Consider the following 19,978-nt stretch of genomic DNA (forward strand, 5'->3'; position numbering starts at 1 on the left):
GCGTGCGTTTCCCAGACGTGGAGGACGAATAGGGCAATCCACCAAGAAATGCTCGGTACTGGCACAGTACAGACAAAGATTTTCTTCCCTACGGCGATTCCTCTCTTCCTGGGTCAGGCGAGACCGATCCACTTGCATGGCCTCCTCGGCGGGAGGCCCAGGCGTAGATTGCAACGGATACTGTGGGAGAGGTGCCCAGAGATCTGAGTCTTTTTCCTGGCAGAGCTCTTGATGTCTCTCAGAAAAACGCATGTCAATGCCGGTGGCCAAATGGATAAGTTCTTGCAGGTTGGCAGGAATCTCTCGTGCGGCCAGCACATCCTTGATGCTACTGGATAGGCCTTTTTTAAAGGTCGCGCAGAGAGCCTCGTTATTCCATGATAATTCGGAAGCAAGAGTACGAAATTGGATGGCGTACTCGCCCACTGAAGAATTACCCTGGACCAGGTTCAGCAGGGCAGTCTCGGCAGAAGAAGCTCGGGCTGGCTCCTCGAAGACACTACGGACCTCAGCGAAGAAGGACTGGACTGTGGCTGTGGCAGGATCATTGCGGTCCCAGAGCGGTGTGGCCCAAGACAAGGCCTTTCCTGAAAGAAGGCTCACTACGAACGCCACCTTAGACCGTTCTGTAGGAAACAAGTCCGACAACATCTCCATATGCAGGGAACACTGAGACAGAAATCCACGGCAGAGTCTAGAGTCCCCATCAAATTTGTCCGGCAGGGACAAGCGGAGGCTAGGAGCGGCCACTCGCTGCGGAGGAGGTGCAGGAGCTGGCGGAGGAGATGGTTGCTGCTGTAGCAGAGGCAGAAGTTGCTGTAACATGGCGGTCAACTGCGACAGCTGCTGTCCTTGTTGGGCAATCTGCTGCGATTGCTGAGCGACCACTGTGGGAAGGTCAGCGAGACTTGGCAGCGGCACCTCAGCGGGATCCATGGCCGGATCTACTGTCACGATTCGGCTTACAGGTTGTGGATCCACTATGTCAGCGAGGGATTGGCGTGGACCGTGCTGGTGGACCGGTTCTAAGAGGCTACTGGTGTTCACCAGAGCCCGCCGCAAAGCGGGATGGTCTTGCTGCGGCAGTAGCAACCAGGTCGTATCCACTAGCAACGGCTCAACCTCGCTGACTGCTGAGAAGGCGTGGGACAGAAGGACTAGGCAGAGGCAAGGTCAGACGTAGCAGAAGGTCGGGGCAGGCGGCAAGGTTCGTAGTCAAGATGGATAGCAAGAGTTCAGGTAACACAGGCTTGGACAACACTAAACGCTTTCACTGGCACAAGGCAACAAGATCCGGCAAGGGAGTGCAGGGGCAGTGAGCAGATATAGCCAGGGAGCAGGTGGAAGCCAATTAAGCTAATTGGGCCAGGCACCAATCATTGGTGCACTGGCCCTTTAAGTCTCAGAGAGCTGGCACGCGCGCCCTAGAGAGCGGAGCCGCGCGCGCCAGCACATGACAGCAGGGGACCGGGACGGGTAAGTGACTTGGGATGCGATTCGCGAGCGGGCGCGTCCCGCTGTGCGAATCGCATCCCTGACGGCCATGTCAGTGCAGCGCTCCCGGTCAGCGGGACCGACCGGGGCGCTGCAGGGAGAGAGACGCCGTGAGCGCTCCGGGGAGGAGCAGGGACCCGGAGCGCTCGGCGTAACAACTTCCTCTTTCTTTGTTACTATAAATCTGTTTAACTTTCTGGCACCAGTTGATTGAAAAAAAATAAATAAAAGTTTCACCGGAGTACCCCTTTAACTTTATGTGGGTAATTTGATCTAGTACTTTAATCCATCTAGGATTGATCCATCTAGAATATATAACCCAAGAGTAAACATTTAAAGAAAAATCTATATAAAATATTTTTATAATTGATATTTCAGCTATTCAGGTAACTCTGTCAAGTTCTATAACTGTATAAAATGTGTTACAAGTGACACCCCGGACATATCAGCTGGCATGGTTATACCTTATATAACATCTTAAGAGGTTTAACCTAATACCAGGTTTGTAAACCTAAGTTTATACGCATTCGCGAACTTCCTCCTCCATGGGAGAATGCAATTCACTTAAAGGGAAACTCTGGTGGAAAGACGTAGAAAACAAATGTTTTCAAATCAACTGGTGCCTGAAAGTTAAACAGATTTGTAAATGACTTCTATTAAAAAAAAATATTAATCTTTCCCTTACTTATTAGCTGCTGTATAAAACAGAGGAATGTGTGAATTTCTTTCCAGTCTGACAACAGTGCTCTCTGCTGACACCTCTGTCTATGTCAGAACTGTCCAGATTAGAATCATATCCCCATAGAAAACCTCTCCTACTCAACAGTTCCTGACACGGACAGAGGTGTCAGTAGAGAGCACTGTTGTCAGGCTGGAAAGAACTTCACAAATTTCTCTGTAGTATATCTGTAGTATATAGAAGCTGTTAAGTACTAGAAGGATTAAGATTTTTAAATAAAAGTGATCTACAAACCTGTTTAACTTTCTTGCACCAGTTGATTTCAAAAAACTTTTTTTCCACCGGAGTTCCCCTTTAACGCTGTGGACTAAGAGCCGAGAATTATCAACTATGTATGCATGAGCACCGTAACCTGTCCTAGGGTCTGCACATGCGCCAGCTACAGAGGGGTGTGTGTGCGGCCAGCAGTACGGACGTCATGGATACAGAAAGATGACGCTGAAGGAAGTAAGTAAGAGGATTGGCCGCTAGGATAGGATCAATAAGAAGATAAGGAGACACAGATGAGTCAGTACTATGGAGCTGCTGGGATCGCCATGATGATTGAACAGAAGGCGATCAGAGGGCGGGGTGCACTGACCCAGGGTGCCCATAAATAGTGGTTGAGATGCATGAACAGGTTGATGCCCGTTTCCCTCCTGAGGTCGTTACTGGTGTAACAATACATGTAGAGGGGCAGTGTTAGGTATTAATAGCAGTCCTATGAGAGTGTCAGCAGTGCGATCAACCAGGGTATCTGCAGGCCACTGGTGATTGACAACTTGTTATATATGAACTGACATCACTGTGATTATACGCATACACATTGATAAACACACTGTAGGACCGTAATTTTAAAGAGACTCGCAATTACTTCTATAACATGATATGTTATTATTAGGCTAAATAAAAGCTTAGTTTTAGGGGTGGAAGTTAAACAAGGGTATTAGTGGCCAGGGGGTTAACTCTTGGTCAATTGGTTCCTTCACATACATCTCACAAGATGTTTGGCTGGCTAACAATTATAATGGGGGAATTTGATGGTCCATGGCCTAGATATGTGCTACAGTGTATAGGGAATATTATAATAAATCAAATGTGTGGAAATATAGGCAGTTGTAAAACAACACAAATAAATAACTAACCATAGGCATCTGCACAGTCATTGCTTTATATAAGGAGGGAATGTACCGTACTTGCATCGCTGATGACTTTTTTCATGTTTTTTCAGGGAGCTTTTTGGGGACTAATAATTGGACTATTAATTGGCTTGTCACGAATGATCACAGAGTTTGCTTATGGCACTGGAAGTTGTGTGAATCCCAGCAACTGCCCAAAAATAATTTGTGGTGTTCACTATCTATATTTTGCAATCATCTTGTTTGGAGTAACCACCATCATTGTATTGGCAGTGTCCTTCATGACTAAGCCCATCGCCGACAAACATGTAAGTAAAAAGGATATTGGTCATTTATATTTAATATTAGTATACTATTTACTGGAATGAATGTAAAAATCCACTTTATACAACAATTTACAGTAACCCTATATAACTTTACTATAACAATAGTACCTTTTACCTATTTTAAGCTAAGTGAAAATGTATGCTGATTCCTTCTTGTAATGCTCTTTTCATGCTGCTTTTCTCAGTGTCTGTAGTAGGAATATGTCACTGTATTTTTCCCAACATATACTCCTGAAGTATACCATTGGCAAATGCCACTTAAGTGGCATTGACCTGATTGTGCTATACTTAATTAAAAAAAACTAATAAAAGGGTGAGCAAAGCCTTAGTTCTTTATTATTGTAGTAAGGATTAGTGAGCGATTGGTTATTATGGCACTATACAGGGTCGGCCATTTATATGGATACACCTTAATAAAATGGGAATGGTTGGTGATATTAACTTTCTGTTTGTGGCACATTAGTATATGTGAGGGGGGAAACTTTTCAAGATGGGTGGTGACCATGGCGGCCATTTTGAAGTCGACCATTTTGAATCCAACTTTTGTTTTTTTTCAATAGGAAGAGGGTCATGTGACACATCAAACTTATTGTGAAAACCACAAGAAAAACAATGATGTGCTTGGTTTTAACGTAACTTTATTCATTCATGAGTTATTTACACGTTTCTGACCACTTATAAAATGTGTTCAATGTGCTGCCCATTGTGTTGGATTGTCAATGCAACCCTCTTCTCCCACTCTCCACACACTGATAGCAACATTGCAGGAGAAATGCTAGCACAGGCTTCCAGTATCCGTAGTTTCAGGTACTGCACATCTCGTATCTTCACAGCATAGACAATTTCCTTCAGATGACCCCAAAGATGAAAGTCTAAGGGGGTCAGATCGGGAGACCTTGGGGGCCATTCAATTGGCCCACGACGACCAATCCACTTTCCAGGAAACTGTTCATCTAGGAATGCTGGGACCTAACACCCATAATGTGGTGGTGCACCATCTTGCTGGAAAAACTCAGGGAACGTGCCAGCTTCAGTGCATAAAGAGGGAAACACATCATCATGTAGCAATTTCGCATATCTAGTGGCCTTGAGGTGTCCATTGATGAAGAATGGCCCCACTATCTTTGTACCCCATACACCATACCATAAATTTTTGTGTTCCAACAGTCTTGGAGACATCTATCCAATGTAGGTTAGTGTCAGACCAATAGCGGAGGTTTTATTTGTTAACTTCACCATTCACATAAAAGTTTGCCTCATCACTGAACAAAATCTTCTGCGTAAACTGAGGGTCCTGTTCCAATCTTTGTTTTGCCCATTCTGCAGCACCTGAAACTACGGATACTGGAAGCCTGTGCTAGCATTTCTCCTGCGGTGTTGCTATCAGTGTGTGAAGAGTGGGAGAAGAGGGTTGCATTGACAATCCAACACAATGGGCAGCACATTGAACACATTTTATAAGTGGTCAGAAGATTGTAAAGTTACGTTAAAACCAAGCACATCATTTCTTGTGAAATTCCCAATACGTTTGATGTATCACATGACCCTCTTCCTATTGAAAAAACAAAAGATGGATTCAAAAGGGCCGACTTCAAAATGGCCACCATGGTTACCACCCATCTTGAAAAGTTCCCCCCCTCACATATACTAATGTGCCACAAACAGGAAGTTAATATCACCAACCATTCCCATTTTATTAAGGTGTATCCATATAAATGGCCCACCCTGTATATTTATACCATTTCACTGAGGCTCATCAAAAGTACTATAGTAAACATTGCCCTTAAAGTAGTTCTGTGAGAAGAATGGGTTAAAGCTCAATCTTCATTATAGTCAATGGGTGATTTGGTAATAACTGAGTTTACTCTTGAAAAACCATTCAATGTGAAAGATATGCAAAAACCTTTTTTGCAATACTGTAAATGTGAAAAAAAATGTAAGTCTTTTCTATGTTCAGTACACTTAACGTGTTTAATATGAATAACTGGAAAATATTTATCTTGGCAGCTTCACCGATTGTGTTGGGTCTTAAGAAATAGTAAAGAGGAGAGAGAAGACCTGGATGCTAATGACTGGGTTAATGAAGAGGCTGAAGACGATGACTTTGATGAAAGTAAGACACAAAAGAGATTGTCTTAACAAGGCAGATATTATTTAAGTATTCATTCATGCCAATATGTTTTATGAGGATTTTTCTGTTTCACCATTTTGAAGAAAACAAAGATAAATATTTCCATTATTGCCCCTTTTCATTTTAATAAGGTTTTCTGTGCATTCAGTTAGACTCAGTTTTACACAGATACACAGTGGATACATCTCTAGTAGTCTCCCATTGTAAAATTATTTAATTAATTAACTAGTTAATTATTGAAATAATGCATTATAAATGTATCCCATTATGTCATAAGTTTTACCATATGCCTTTGGATAGAATGGCTGCATGTAACAGCCTGGCATATGCCTAATGAACACAGTTTTGGCTTATATCAGGTAAATGAGGGCCTTAGAACTTTCAGTGTATACCCCAGAAGCTTTCTGGCGCATACCAAAATACATTTATGTGACCAGGCCATTATAAAACTGCAAGCTATTAATAACATCATTTCGTTTTTAGGTTTAAATTTTGAATAGGTGTCCCAGCTGTTTTCCTTGTCCACATTGTGTGGTTGTGTTTTGGTCATTTTTAAGTTTTTTGCTACAATTTCCAAAATCAAACCACAACAAAAAGTGATGTTACCATGACTGCAACATGTGAACACAGCCATACAGACCTCCAGGTCATCTGCTGCCCTTACATAGCAACATATAGAATTTTTGATTGATTGCAGCTGCCACTAGAGGGAGATTGTATACAGATTAACGGGGTTGTCTCATCTCCTTATTTGGCTTTTTCAGGTCACCTCGGCCCTGTTAGTGCCCACGGGAGGTGCTCGTGGAAGCAGCAGAAGCATGGACTCCTGACTTAAAGGGGTACTCGGCACTAAGACATCTTATCCCCTATCCAAAGGATAGGGGATAAGATGACTGATCGTGGGGGTCCCGCCACTGGGGACCCCCGTGATCTTGCACCCCGTTATAATCAGTTCCCAGAGCATGTTCGCTCCGGGTCTGACTACTTGCGATCACGGGGGCCGGAGCAATGTGACATCACAGCCCCACCCGTGTCATGCCACGCCCCCTCCCATAGGCTTGCATTGAGAGGGCGTGACATCACATGGGGGTGGGACCATGACGTCACAATGCTCCGACCCCCGTTATCACCAGTAATCAGACCCGGAGCGAACATGCTCCGGGGACTGATTATAATGGGGTGCTGCGTGCAAGATCACGGGGGTCCACAGCGGCGGGACCCCCGCGATCAGGCATCTTATCTCCTATCTTTTGGATAGGGGATAAGATGTCTTAGCGCCGGAGTATCCCTTTAAATGGAAGTTACAAAAACAGTGCAGCTTCATGGGCTACGCTGTTTGTTTACACACCTCCAGGATATACATAGAGTAGCCTGCAGAGCTACACCGTTTGTGCACCTAGTTGCGCAAAATGCATATCTTTCCTGTCTTGGCTGCTTTCGACTTTCCCAACCACCTCCAGTGGAAGCATATAGGCTGGAGGTGGCTGGAAAAAGCCAAATAAGGACTTTTTGATAACAGATTCCTACCACTCTCATTTAACTGTATAATACATTTGAATGCGATAAACTCCTAATTTCCCCATAGTGGCAGCTGTGATAAACCAAATTTTAGTACCTGACTTTGTGAAGAATAGCAGCAGACTTGAAGTTCTGTACAGAAAAACCAAGCCAATATCTCTATAAAGATGTATCAAAAAAAATTGGCACAACATTTTACACAGTAGAAAAAAAATTTAAACTGTAGAAATCTCATATACCAAAAAGAAAAGGTGATTTTATATACCGTATTTATCGGGGTATACCACGCACCGGCCTATAACATGCACCCTCATTCTACCAAGGATATTTGGGTAAAAAAAGTTTTTTACCCAAATATCCATGGTAAAATGAGGGTGCGTGTGTGCGCGTGTATACCCCGATACACCCCCAGGAAAGGCAGGGGGAGAGAAGGGGCAGCGGCACCCATTGCCGGCGCCGCTGCCCCGTTGCCTCCCCCCATCCCCGGTGGCATAATTACCTGTTGCCGGGGTCGGGTCCGCGCTGCTTCAGGCCTCCAGCGTGCGTCCCCTGCGTCGTTGCTATGCACTGCACGGCGCGGCGCATGACGTCAGTGCGCCGCGCCGTGCAGCGCATAGCAACGACGCAGGGGACGCACGCCGGAGGCCTGAAGCAGCGCGGACCTGACCCCGGCAACAGGTAATTATGCCACCGGGGATGGGGGGAGGCAACGGGGCAGCGGCGCCGGCAATGGGTGCCGCTGCCCCTTCTCTCCCCCTGGCTGTCAGCGCCGCTTCTCTCCCCCTGGCTATCGGCGCCGGCAATGGGGCGCCGGCACCGATAGTCAGGGGGCCAGAACGGCCAGCGGCGCCGATAGCCAGGGGGAGAGAAGGGCCGGCAGCAGGGCTCTAGACCCCAGGAAAGGCAGGGGGAGAGAAGCGGGCAGCGACGGCCTTTCTCCCCCTGCCTTTCCTGGGGGTGTATCGGCGTATAACACGCACATAGACTTTAGGCTAAAAAGCCATAAGAGCATAAAGCATGAACATGCATGCGTCACTGACTATGTCTGTTGCTTACTGGGTCACTGCAGACTGACTGCAGGGGGAGATGTTTACACTAGACTGTGAACCAGTGGATCTGTTAAAATGTCATCCACTGGTATTGTAATATGCAGAAGATTTTTTTTTACCTAGAAATCGCCAGCCGATTCTTCCTATGTGAATATACCATTAGTCTGTAGCAGCTGTACTTTACAACTGTTCAGTCACCAACAAGATGGCACAGCACAGTGGAATTTCTCCCCCTCCTCTTGCACAGACACAAGAAGAAGGGAGGTGTGAGGTCACCAGTGGGGAGAGGGGGTGGGTCACATTTGCAGCAGCCAAGTTTCAAGTTCCTTTCTGTTCACATTTTCCTTTTAACTCCCTCTACTGGTCAACAGTGGGATATTAAAAAAAACTTTAAGAATTATTTTTCATATATTCAGACAAGTTAATTTTTTTTAATAATTCAAAAAATATTTAAAACATATAAACTAATGTATCTAACCTTTAAGAAAAAGAATATAATTTGGTGACACATTCCCTTTAATAAATAGCACAATATCTGTGAGACATTTCAATCTCATTATTGTCTTGTTTGAATTGTTTGATTTTTCTTTAACACTTATTCTTATATTTTATGCAGATAAAAAACAAAATTGCTTTCGTAAGGCCTATAACTGGTTCTGTGGTTTTGAGGACAAGAAAGCTCCAAAACTGAGCGAAGAGGAGAAAAAAGCTCTGGAATCAAAGATGACAGACACCTCAGAAGTGCCTCTCTGGAAGAATGTGGTCAATATCAATGGCATCATCCTGTTGGCTGTGGCTGTTTTCTGCCATGGCTACTTTGCATAGAAATAATGTGGTGTTAATAGACAATTCAGCCACTTCCACCTCAGATCAAAGATGAAACGGTTGGTTCTATGAAATTTTATTTTTTCATATGAGAACCAAAAATTGGATGTTAAGTGATTTACCAGTAAAATATACTGTGGGTAACATCATGCCCATGTACCCCTACAAGCATTATACATTATGCATCAGGGTAAAGGAAAGGTTCTAGACATGATGCAGGTAATGAACTGTATGAATTGCATTGACCTGTAACACATAGGTCATGCAGAAAAACATTAAAATTTTGCTCATTGAGCTATATTACCAGCAGTTGAAAACAATGGCTATAATTATGCCCCTACTTTCTATGTAAATGATTATTGTATTTTAATAAATAATAAAAAATATTTTAATACAGAATTCCACTTCCATGTTTGGTCAACCCAGAAATGATACCACTGAAAAAAGAGATACTTCTCAGTCTATCAACAAAAATCCAATCACTGAATGTAGACTAAAACCAAGCATTCTCCTAAAAAAAAAAAAAAAAAGGGACAAACAACACAATAATAATCACCAAAACTGTGCAAACCAAATCTGCCACTAAAGCAGTCACCAAACAATTGGCATTATAAAGCCTATAGGCACAAAGTTTCAGCCTGAGCTCACTCTAGGCCTAATCCCTGTGACTCAGGTAGGGACACAGGAGGGGACAACTTAGGGAGACCTACTCAATTCCTGCAATAACCCTAGTTAAACCTGGACCTAGGCAGAGTTATCATCCTTATAAGGACAGCCCACACTAGAACCTTCCCTATTAGGCCTCTTTCACACTATAAATTCATCCGTTTTAAAGACCTGTTATAATGTTCCCATACAGCCGTTACAAAATCCCATAATAGTCCATGGGATTTTTACATTATCTGTTTTAACCCGTCATAGCCCGTTATTAATAACGGACGTTATTTTTTGACAGGCGAAAGAACGGAAGAAATAGTAACGGGCTATGATGGGTTAAAACGGATAATGTAAAAATCCCATAGACTATAATGGGATTTTGTAACGGCTGTATGGGTTTTTGTAATGGCTGTTTTAACAGCCGATTTTACGGGTTTTCCCAATGGAACATTATAACAGGTCTTTGAAACGGATGAATTTATATGTGAAAGGGGCCTTACAACTGTTATACGCTGATCAATAAGGTTTGTGCTCAGGGCTTCCACTCGAATCTGTGCCATGAACGTGTTATGTACTTGAATGGAAAACATTAAATCTAAAACAGCGGTTGAACTGTGCCCATAACCGTGACCGAGGGCAGGCCTTTAGAGGGCATACCCTGTAATGAATGAAATTTAAAATAAATTGGGGAGGGTTGGGAGGGATCCGCAAAAACGTCCCACACGCCCCGCTAGTGAGAGCAGGGAGTGTTATATACACCTGCCCCCACCCACAACCCCAGTAAGCCCCGCCTAGAAGATTTAGGGGCAGAATACTCCAGCCCCTTGCACAAATACAGCCAGATAGGCTTAACACTTGTGCTCAGGGCTTCCACTCGAATCCGTGCCATGAACGTGTTACATACCTGCATGGAAAACATTAAACCTAAAACATCGGTTGAACTGTGCCCATAACTGCAACCGAGGGCAGGCCTTTAGAGGGTAAAAACACATACCCTGGTAGGTTAAGTAGTAGAATTCATAAACCTCATAAAACAAACTACACCCTAACTACCCTGACCCTCACAGCTTTAATTCAGATCCTAGGACAGTAGAACCTACCACCTAATTATGAACGAAAGCGATACCTGATAACGACTAGCTATGGCCACTATGTCTACTTTGAAGATTAGGCCAGCACTGACTCATGACCAGGCTAGCATACTAGCTAACATACCAACCGGGTAACTGCCTGTCTGGCCTAACACTGCCCTTTCCACTCCCTATTGTAAGAGGCCAAAAAACACAAACTGTTAGCCAAGTGCCACAAACGTAACCTGATCCCATGACAGACCTTAATCATGATCTGCCTATTACCTGTAACCAAAACTAAGCTCGAAAAACTTACCTGCAGACTACTTGAATTGTACCGACAGCCAATACCCTGAACTACCCACCAATTGGATTCCGAAGAAATGGCCTGAAGCAGGCACTCGATCCTTGCATAACCATTGTGCCCGTAGAACAGACCAGGACTATGAGTAGGCCAGGGGCGGATCCAGAGTCGAGTCTCGGGAGGGGCACTATTAGAGTATTTTGTGTTGGCGGACAGAAAATAAGATGTTGCTTACGGAACTTACAATATTATTAAATGTATCATACAGTCCTAACCTTGTTTAAGACTCTTAGGCCGTGCTCATATGTCAGAATAATAATCAAATACACCAATTGCCACAGAATGGGAAAGTGCTAAAGAGGTTTTTACCATTTAAAACTACAGCTCCCAGTATGACCTAAGTAGTGGTAAGGGGATGCTGGGAGTTGTTGTTTCACCCATGATTACTGCAGAACTTACAAGTGACTCCAGCTCTGATGGGACACACACAGGAGGATACAGAATGACACCAGTGACTACAGGTGACGTCTTCTCTATAGTCTTCCCTTATCTAATTCAGATGTACTTACCACGGGACTTGTTCCAGCTAAATCTTTGCAGAACTTGACGCCCAGATAGCTCCTCACTACGATTCTGATCCTCTATATGAAAACAATAATTATTATAAACCTGCCAGACACTGTATCCTTCTGAATATAATTCTGACACACTGTATCCCCTGAATAAACAACACACTGTACCTTCTGAATATAATACCGCGACACACCGTACCCTCTGAATATAATACTATCATACACTGCACCCTCTGAATATAATACTACCACACACTGTGCCCTCTGAATATACTACCACACACTGTGCCCTCTGAATACAATACTACCAAACTGTTCCCTCTAAATTTAATACTACCAAAAGCTGCACTCTCTGAATATGCTACCACACACTGCACTCTCTGAATATAATACTACCACACACTGCACTCTGAATATAATACTACCACACACTGCACTCTCTGAATATAATACTACCACGCACTGCACTCTCTGAATATAATACTACCACACACTGCACTCTCTGAATATAATACTACCACACACTGCACTCTCTGAATATAATACTACCACACACTGCACTCTCTGAATAAAATAATACTACCACACACTGCACTCTCTGAATATAATACTACCAAACACTGCACTCTCTGAATATAATACTACCACAAACTGCACTCTCTGAATATAATACTGTCACACACTGCACTCTCTGAATATAATACTATCACACACTGCACTCTCTGAATATAATACTACCACACACTGAACTCTCTGAATATAATACTACCACACACTGCACTCTCTGAATATAATACTACCAAACACTGCACTCTCTGAATATAATACTACCACACATTGCACTCTCTGAATATAATACTACCACACACTGAACTCTCTGAATATAATACTACCACACACTGCACTCTCTGAATATAATACTATCACACACTGCACTCTCTGAATATAATACTACCACACACTGCACTCTCTGAATATAATACTATCACACACTGCACTCTCTGAATATAATACTACCACACACTGCACTCTCTGAATATAATACTATCACACACTGCACTCTCTGAATATAATACTACCACACACTGCACTCTCTGAATATAATACTATCACACACTGCACTCTCTGAATATAATACTACCACACACTGCACTCTGAATATAATACTACCACACACTGCACTCTCTGAATATAATACTACCACACAGTGCACTCTCTGAATATAATACTACCACACACTGCACTATCTGAATATAATACTACCACACACTGCACTCTCTGAATATAATACTACCACACACTGCACTCTCTGAATATAACTTGCTGTGCAGTGCACCCTCTGAATAAAATACCCAAATGTATTGTTGCCCATAAAAAAAATGTACCACCCCAGAAATTCCTCATAATCTACAATATACTTCTGAAATGCAGAACACTCTGTGCCTTCACATATAGTAATAATGCCCCATCTTGTGCCCCTACATATAATAATTATGACCCGTCCTGTTCCCCCCACATAATAATGCCCTGTGCCCCTAACATATATTGCCCCCTGTGCTGTGCCCTTCACATATAATTCCCCCGTTCTTTGCCCCTCACATATAATGCCCCCCATCATGCGTCCCTCACATATAATGCCCCCATCATGTTCCCCTCACATATAATGCCCCCCGTGCTGTGCCCCTCACAAATAATGTTCCTGTTATATGCCCCTCACATATAATGCCCCCTGTGCTGTGCCCTTCACATATAATGCCCCGTTCTCTGCCCCTCACATATAATGCCCCGATCATGTGCCCCTCATATATAATGCCCCCATCATGCATCCCTCACATATAATGCCCCCATCATGCACCCCTCACATATAATGCCCCCATCATGCGCCCCTCACATATAATGCCCCGTGCTGTGCCCTTCATATATAATGCCCCCGTTCTTTGCCCCTCACATATAATGCCCCCATCATGCGCCCCTCACATATAATGCCCCCTGTCCTGTCCCCTCAGGGGGCATTATATGTGAGGGAACAGCACAGGGGGCATTATATGTTTGGGGCACATGTCAGGGGGCATTATATGTGAGGGGCACAGCACAGGGGGCATTATATGTGAGGGGCGCATGATGGCGCATTATATATGAGGGGCACAGGATGGGGGCATTATATATGAGGGGCGCATGATGGGGGCATTATATGTGTGGGGCACAGCACAGGGGGCATTATATGTGTGGGGCACAGCACAGGGGGAATTATATCATATAATGCCCCCTGTGCTGTGCCCCATACATATAATGCCCCCTGTGCTGTGCCCCTCACATATAATACCCCCTGTGCTGTGCCCCCCACACATATAATTTATTTCTGTGGGAACAGCACAGGGGGCATTATATGTGAGGGGCACAGCACAGGGGGCCCCCTGTCATGTGCTCTTCACATATAGTGCCCCCAGTGCTTTGCCTTGCAGCCCCTCACATTAAAAATTCCCCTAAGTTTTTAAATCCCCCTCCCCCTCCTCCTGTATGATATAGTGCCCTTAACAGTGGCACATATTCTGTCCCCCAAATCCCCTGGGCCCTGAGCATACTCTTAGTACTTACTGTACGCTGGCCGCGGGGACGGGATTTATGACCTGAATACTGCTGCACAATGTAACCACTGGATATAATACTGCCACACACTGTACCCACTGAATATAATACTGCCACACACTGTACCCACTGAATATATTACTGCCACACACTGTACCCCCTGAATATAATATTGCCACACACTGTACCCCCCGAAAATATTACTGCCACACACTGGGCCCCTGAATATAATACTGCCACACACTGTACCCCCTGAATATATTACTGCCACACACTGTACCCCCTGAATATAATACTGCCACACACTATACCCCCTGAATTTAATATTGCCACACACTGTACCCCCTGAATATATTACTGCCACACACTGGGCCCCTGAATATAATACTGCCACACACTGTGCCTCTGGTATATTACTGTCACACACTGTACCCCTGAATATAATACTGCCACACACTGTACCCCTGAATATAATACTGCCACACACTGGGCCCCTGAATATAATACTGCCACACACTGGGCCCCTGAATATAATACTGCCACACACTGTACCCCCGAATATAATACTGGCACACACTGTACCCCTGAATATACTACTGCCACACACTGTATCCCTGAATATAATACTACCACATACTTTGCCCTGAATATAAACCTGCCACCCACTGTGCCCCTGGTATATTACTGCTACCCACTGTGCCCCTTAAAATAATACTGCCATTCACTGTGCCCCTGAAAATAATTCTGCCACACACTGGGCCCCTGTTATATTACTGCCACACACTATTCCCCTGCAACATTACTTGCAGATGCTATGCTCTAACGCTGACTAATTGTACCTCTGTGTCTCTTAAAACAATAAAATGAAGCCACTGTGCCTATAGAATGAATGACGCCACTGTGACCCCAGAATTAATGATGCCAGTGACCACAGAATTAATGATGCCACTGTGACCACAGAATTAATGATGCCACTGTACCCACAGAATTAATGATGCCACTGTACCCACAGAATTAATGATGCCACTGTGACCACAGAATTAATGATGCCACTGTACCCACAGAATTAATGATGCCAGTGACCACAGAATTAATGATGCCACTGTGAGCACAGAAATAATGACACAACTGTATCCCCAGAATTAATTATGCCACTGTGCCTACAGAATTAATGATGCCACTGTGCCTCCAGAAGTAATGATGCCACTGTGCCCCACAGAATTAATGATGCCACTGTGCCTACAGAATTAATGATGCCACTGTGACCACAGAATTTATGACGCCACTGTGACCACAAAATTAAGGATTCCACTGTGCCCACAGAATTAATGATGCCTCTGTGACCACAGAATTAATGATGCCACTGGGACCACAGAATAAGTGATGCCACTGGGACCACCGAATAAGTGATGCCACTGTGACCACCGAATAAGTGATGCCACTGTACCCATATAATAAATGATGCCACTGTACCCACAGAATTAATGATGCCACTGTACCCACAGAATTAATGACACAACTGTATCCCCAGAATTAATTATGCCACTGTGCCTACAGAATTTATGATGCCATTGTGCCCACAGAAGTATTGATGCCATTGTGCCCACAGAATTAATTATGCCACAGTACCCACAGAAATGATGATGCCACTGTGCCTCCAGAAGTAATGATGCCACTGTGCCTACAGAATTAAGGATGCCACTGTGTCCCACAAAATTAAGGATGCCATTGTGACCACAAAATTTATGATGCCACTGTGCCCACAGAATTTATGATGCCACTGTGCCCACATAATTAAGGATGCCACTATAGCCACAGAAATGATGATGCCACTGTGCCTCCAGAAGTAATGATGCCACTGTGCCTACAGAATTAAGGATGCCACTGTGTTCCACAAAATTAATGATGCCACTGTACCCACAGAATTAATGATGCCACTGTGCCCCCATATGAACTTTGCCACTGTAACTCTCCATCTGTTGTAAAACTACAACTCCCATCATGCACAGACAAAAGGTCATGATGGTAGCTGTAGTTCTACAATAACTGGAGAGTCACAGATGGGGGAACACAAACTTTTACCTGAGAGCTTAGGATCGCCCTCCCAGGTCCCGAACTGCTCCGCTGCTCTGGCCTCTTCAAGTCAGGCCTGGCCAGAGCAGATGATGCAGGCAGCTAATCGTGCTACCTGCATCATAGGAGAAGCGCAGGGCAGGGACACAGCACTCCCTCGCTCCGGGCCGCGGCTATTCATTTGTATTGGCGTCTCAAAGACACAGCTACAAATGAATAAGGGGAGATCCAGCGGATGGTCCGAATGACTGGCGGACGCAGTCCGGATCTGGACCGTGGTCCACCAGTTGAGTACCCCTGATATAGGACATAGATCAATGTTTCCTAACCAGGGGGACTCCAGTTGTTGAAAAGCTACAAAACATAGCATGTTGTAGTTTTTAACAGCTGGAGGCACCTTGTTAAGGAAACACTGATCTATGTCCTATCTCAGTGTTTCCCAACCAGAGTGCCTCCAGCTGTTACAAAACTACAACTCCCAGCATGCATGGACAGCATTGTAGCTTTGCTTTGGAGACACCTTGGTTGGGAAACACTTATTTATGTCAGTGTTTCCCAACCCTCCAGCTGTTGCAAAACTACAACTCCCAGCATGCTAGGAGTTGTAGTTTTGCAAAAGCTGGGGTCACCCCTGGTGAGAAAGGGGTGGGGGGGGGGGGGGTGAGCAGGGATTGTGCTGGGAAGGGGAGAGGGATGATGCTGGAAAAGGGTGGGCATGGATGGTGGGGGTAGTTTACCTTACCTGCCTTAGAACACTGCTGGGCTCCTGTATCCTCCAGGCACTTCCTACTTGCTGGGTCATGTGATGTTTTGGTGTCACATGACCCAAGCAGAGCAGTAGAAAGCTGCCAATTAGGAAGAAGAGAAGCCGAGTAAGTGCCCGATAACTCCACAGACTCAGCTGTGTGCACGCTCCCTCTGCACTGCAGACTGAGTACAGTATACAAAAATAGCTTGTGACAGGGATGAACGCTGGGACAGGGTGTCACCCCACCCCACCATTCTAGGGGGCAGCAATCTCGGGGGGGGGGGGGGGGGGCAATTGCCCCGTTGCCCCCCCCCCCCTGGATCCGCCACTGGAGTAGGCAATGTGCCTATCCACCTGACAGATCTTACATATAATCGACTATACTCGAATAACCCCTTCCTGGCCACTAAACCTTGCCTTAAACCGCTAAAACTGACCTTCGAGGTGACATGCTGCCACGAGAGACAGATAACTTAATTTCCTTCGTGCCTGTGATCGTGACATTCCTTTCGTAACGCTGGTACCTGTAGGTCTATACAAGACCACATGCCTGAAGTTTCACCAGGTCTCTACCGTAATCATCGTGCCTGTTGACCTGACAGGTCTTTTCGTAACCATCGTACATGAAAATGTGACAGGTCTATGCATAAACCTCGTGTCTGTCCACGTGACCGTACTGACATAACCATAGTTTTTTTTATATATAAACAACTATGCGTCATGAAACTAACTCCTGAAAGTGTCTTGTGACAAATTACATAGCGCGCCCCCCTCAGGTGTGACCGGTATGAAGGGAATGCGACCTCTATATGTCATGATGATGTTGTTGTTCTGAAAGTATGTCAGTAACAACAACTCAGCAGTGTATCCTCCTAAAGCCGTGTTATGTATAAATAGTCTACCGCCATCTATATATCGTAATGTTGTTGCCCTGAAAAACGTGTCAGCGGCAACAAATTCAAAAATATTCCCCTGCAGACGTGGCAGATACGATGGGTATACCACCATCTACATCTCTAGATGTTTATTGCTCTGAAAATGTGATGGTAAAACAACTATGCCGTGTATCCTCTGCATTGTGGCAGGTATGATCGGTCTACGACGGCCTATTTATGGTGATACTGTAGCTGTTAACACGTGTCAGCCACAAAAACTATACAATATATCCCCCTTCAGACATAGTAAATATAATGAGTAAACCACCGCCTGTGAGTCGTGAAGTTTCACTCTAAATACGTGTCAGTAACAACAAGTGCGCAGTGCCTCCCTCTGCTGACGTAGCAGGTACGAAGGATATACAACCACCTATATGTGTCGTGATGTTGTTGCTCTGCAAACATGACAGTAACAACAATTATGCAATGAATGCCACTGCAGACGTGGCAGGTATAATGGGTATACACCGACTATGTGTCGTGTTATTGTTGTTCTGAAGACATGTCAGTAACAACAACTATGCAATGTATCTCCCTGCAGACGTGGCAGTTATGACGGGTATAAACCACCTCTGGGTCATGAGGCTGTTGCTCTGCGGACGTGGTAGGTATGATGGGAAAAAACTGCAAAACTATAAGCTTATGAAACTGTATAATGTCATGCACAATATGAACGCCCTGATTGCCTGCACCTAACTCACAATCGTATGTGCAACACAAAAACACCACAAGTACTTGTGCCATATGAATGTATGAACAACGGGAGCTTATGGACAGTGTAAATACCCTAATCAAAAAACAGTCTAACTGCTATGAACTTAGCAGTACAAATGCTAAGAATGTCTGACCAATATAAAAGCTGTATGAACAGTAATAGATGCCACAAGCTTGTGAACCATATGGATGTAATGAGTGTATAACAGTATGGGTGCCATGAGAGTGCAATCAGAATAACTGCCGAGAGTACAAAGGCGATCTAAATGCCTGGACAGTGAATAATTTGAAAAAAGGTGTAACAGAATGAAAACTATGATGATATGAACCGCCTAACAAGAGAGTACAACTCGTGTCAATACCATGAGTACAAGAATAATATAAATTCCATGGGCCTATAAATAGTATCAAGATCACGAGTATATCGTTACCCCTGCCATGAGGTGGTAAACAATGTACATACTGTGGGCTAATGTATAGTGTAACCACTATGAGCGTATGAAATGTATAACATGCCATGAGAGTATTAAAGTATGAATGCCATGGCCTAAGAATAGTATAACCACCACAAGCGTATGAACAATGCAGTAGCCATGAGCAAATGAATAGCATAAACACTATGAGCATATGAACAGTATAAACATATGAAACACATGCATGTATAGACACCATGAGCATATAAAAGTATGTATGCCATAAACGTGTGAACAGAATAAATACTAAGAGCGTATGTATAGTGTAACTGCTAATAAGTATAGACGGAAGTTACATCAACAGCTACCCGCGCACCAGCGAGAAATTAAAAACATCCATCATCGGCAAAAACGTCCCACACACCCCGCTAGTGAGAGCAGGGAGTGTTATATATACCTGCCCCCACCCACAACCCCAATAAGCCCCACCTAGAAGATTTAGGGGCGGAATACTCCAGCCCCTTGCACAAATACAGCCAGATAGGCCTAACACATATAGGAGGCATAACACGCACTTTAAAACTTAAATTTAAGGCAAGAACCCTACCTGCGTGATATACGCCGGTAAATCTGCTGGCCAGTGATTTAAAGTGGTCACAGTGCCATTTGCTTGCTAAAGATTAGCAGCCCGGCCACGACCACTTTA

At 44.3% G+C, this 19,978-nt stretch overlaps 1 protein-coding gene across 1 annotated transcript in view; it reads left to right on the forward strand.

Annotated features, from left to right (window-relative positions):
• Positions 1 to 9,573, forward strand: part of SLC5A1 (solute carrier family 5 member 1) — a 125,957-nt gene extending 116,384 nt beyond the window's left edge. The window contains exons 13-15 of the mRNA XM_056530789.1: positions 3,444 to 3,659; positions 5,685 to 5,790; positions 8,992 to 9,573. Coding sequence (XP_056386764.1) covers positions 3,444 to 3,659; positions 5,685 to 5,790; positions 8,992 to 9,200 — 531 coding nt within the window. The 3' untranslated portion in view covers positions 9,201 to 9,573. The remainder of the gene's footprint in view (positions 1 to 3,443; positions 3,660 to 5,684; positions 5,791 to 8,991) is intronic.
• The last annotated feature ends 10,405 nt before the right edge of the window (positions 9,574 to 19,978 follow it).

This window comes from Hyla sarda, chromosome 1, assembly GCF_029499605.1.
Source record: "Hyla sarda isolate aHylSar1 chromosome 1, aHylSar1.hap1, whole genome shotgun sequence".
In the NCBI taxonomy this organism is placed as follows: Eukaryota; Metazoa; Chordata; class Amphibia; order Anura; family Hylidae; genus Hyla; species Hyla sarda.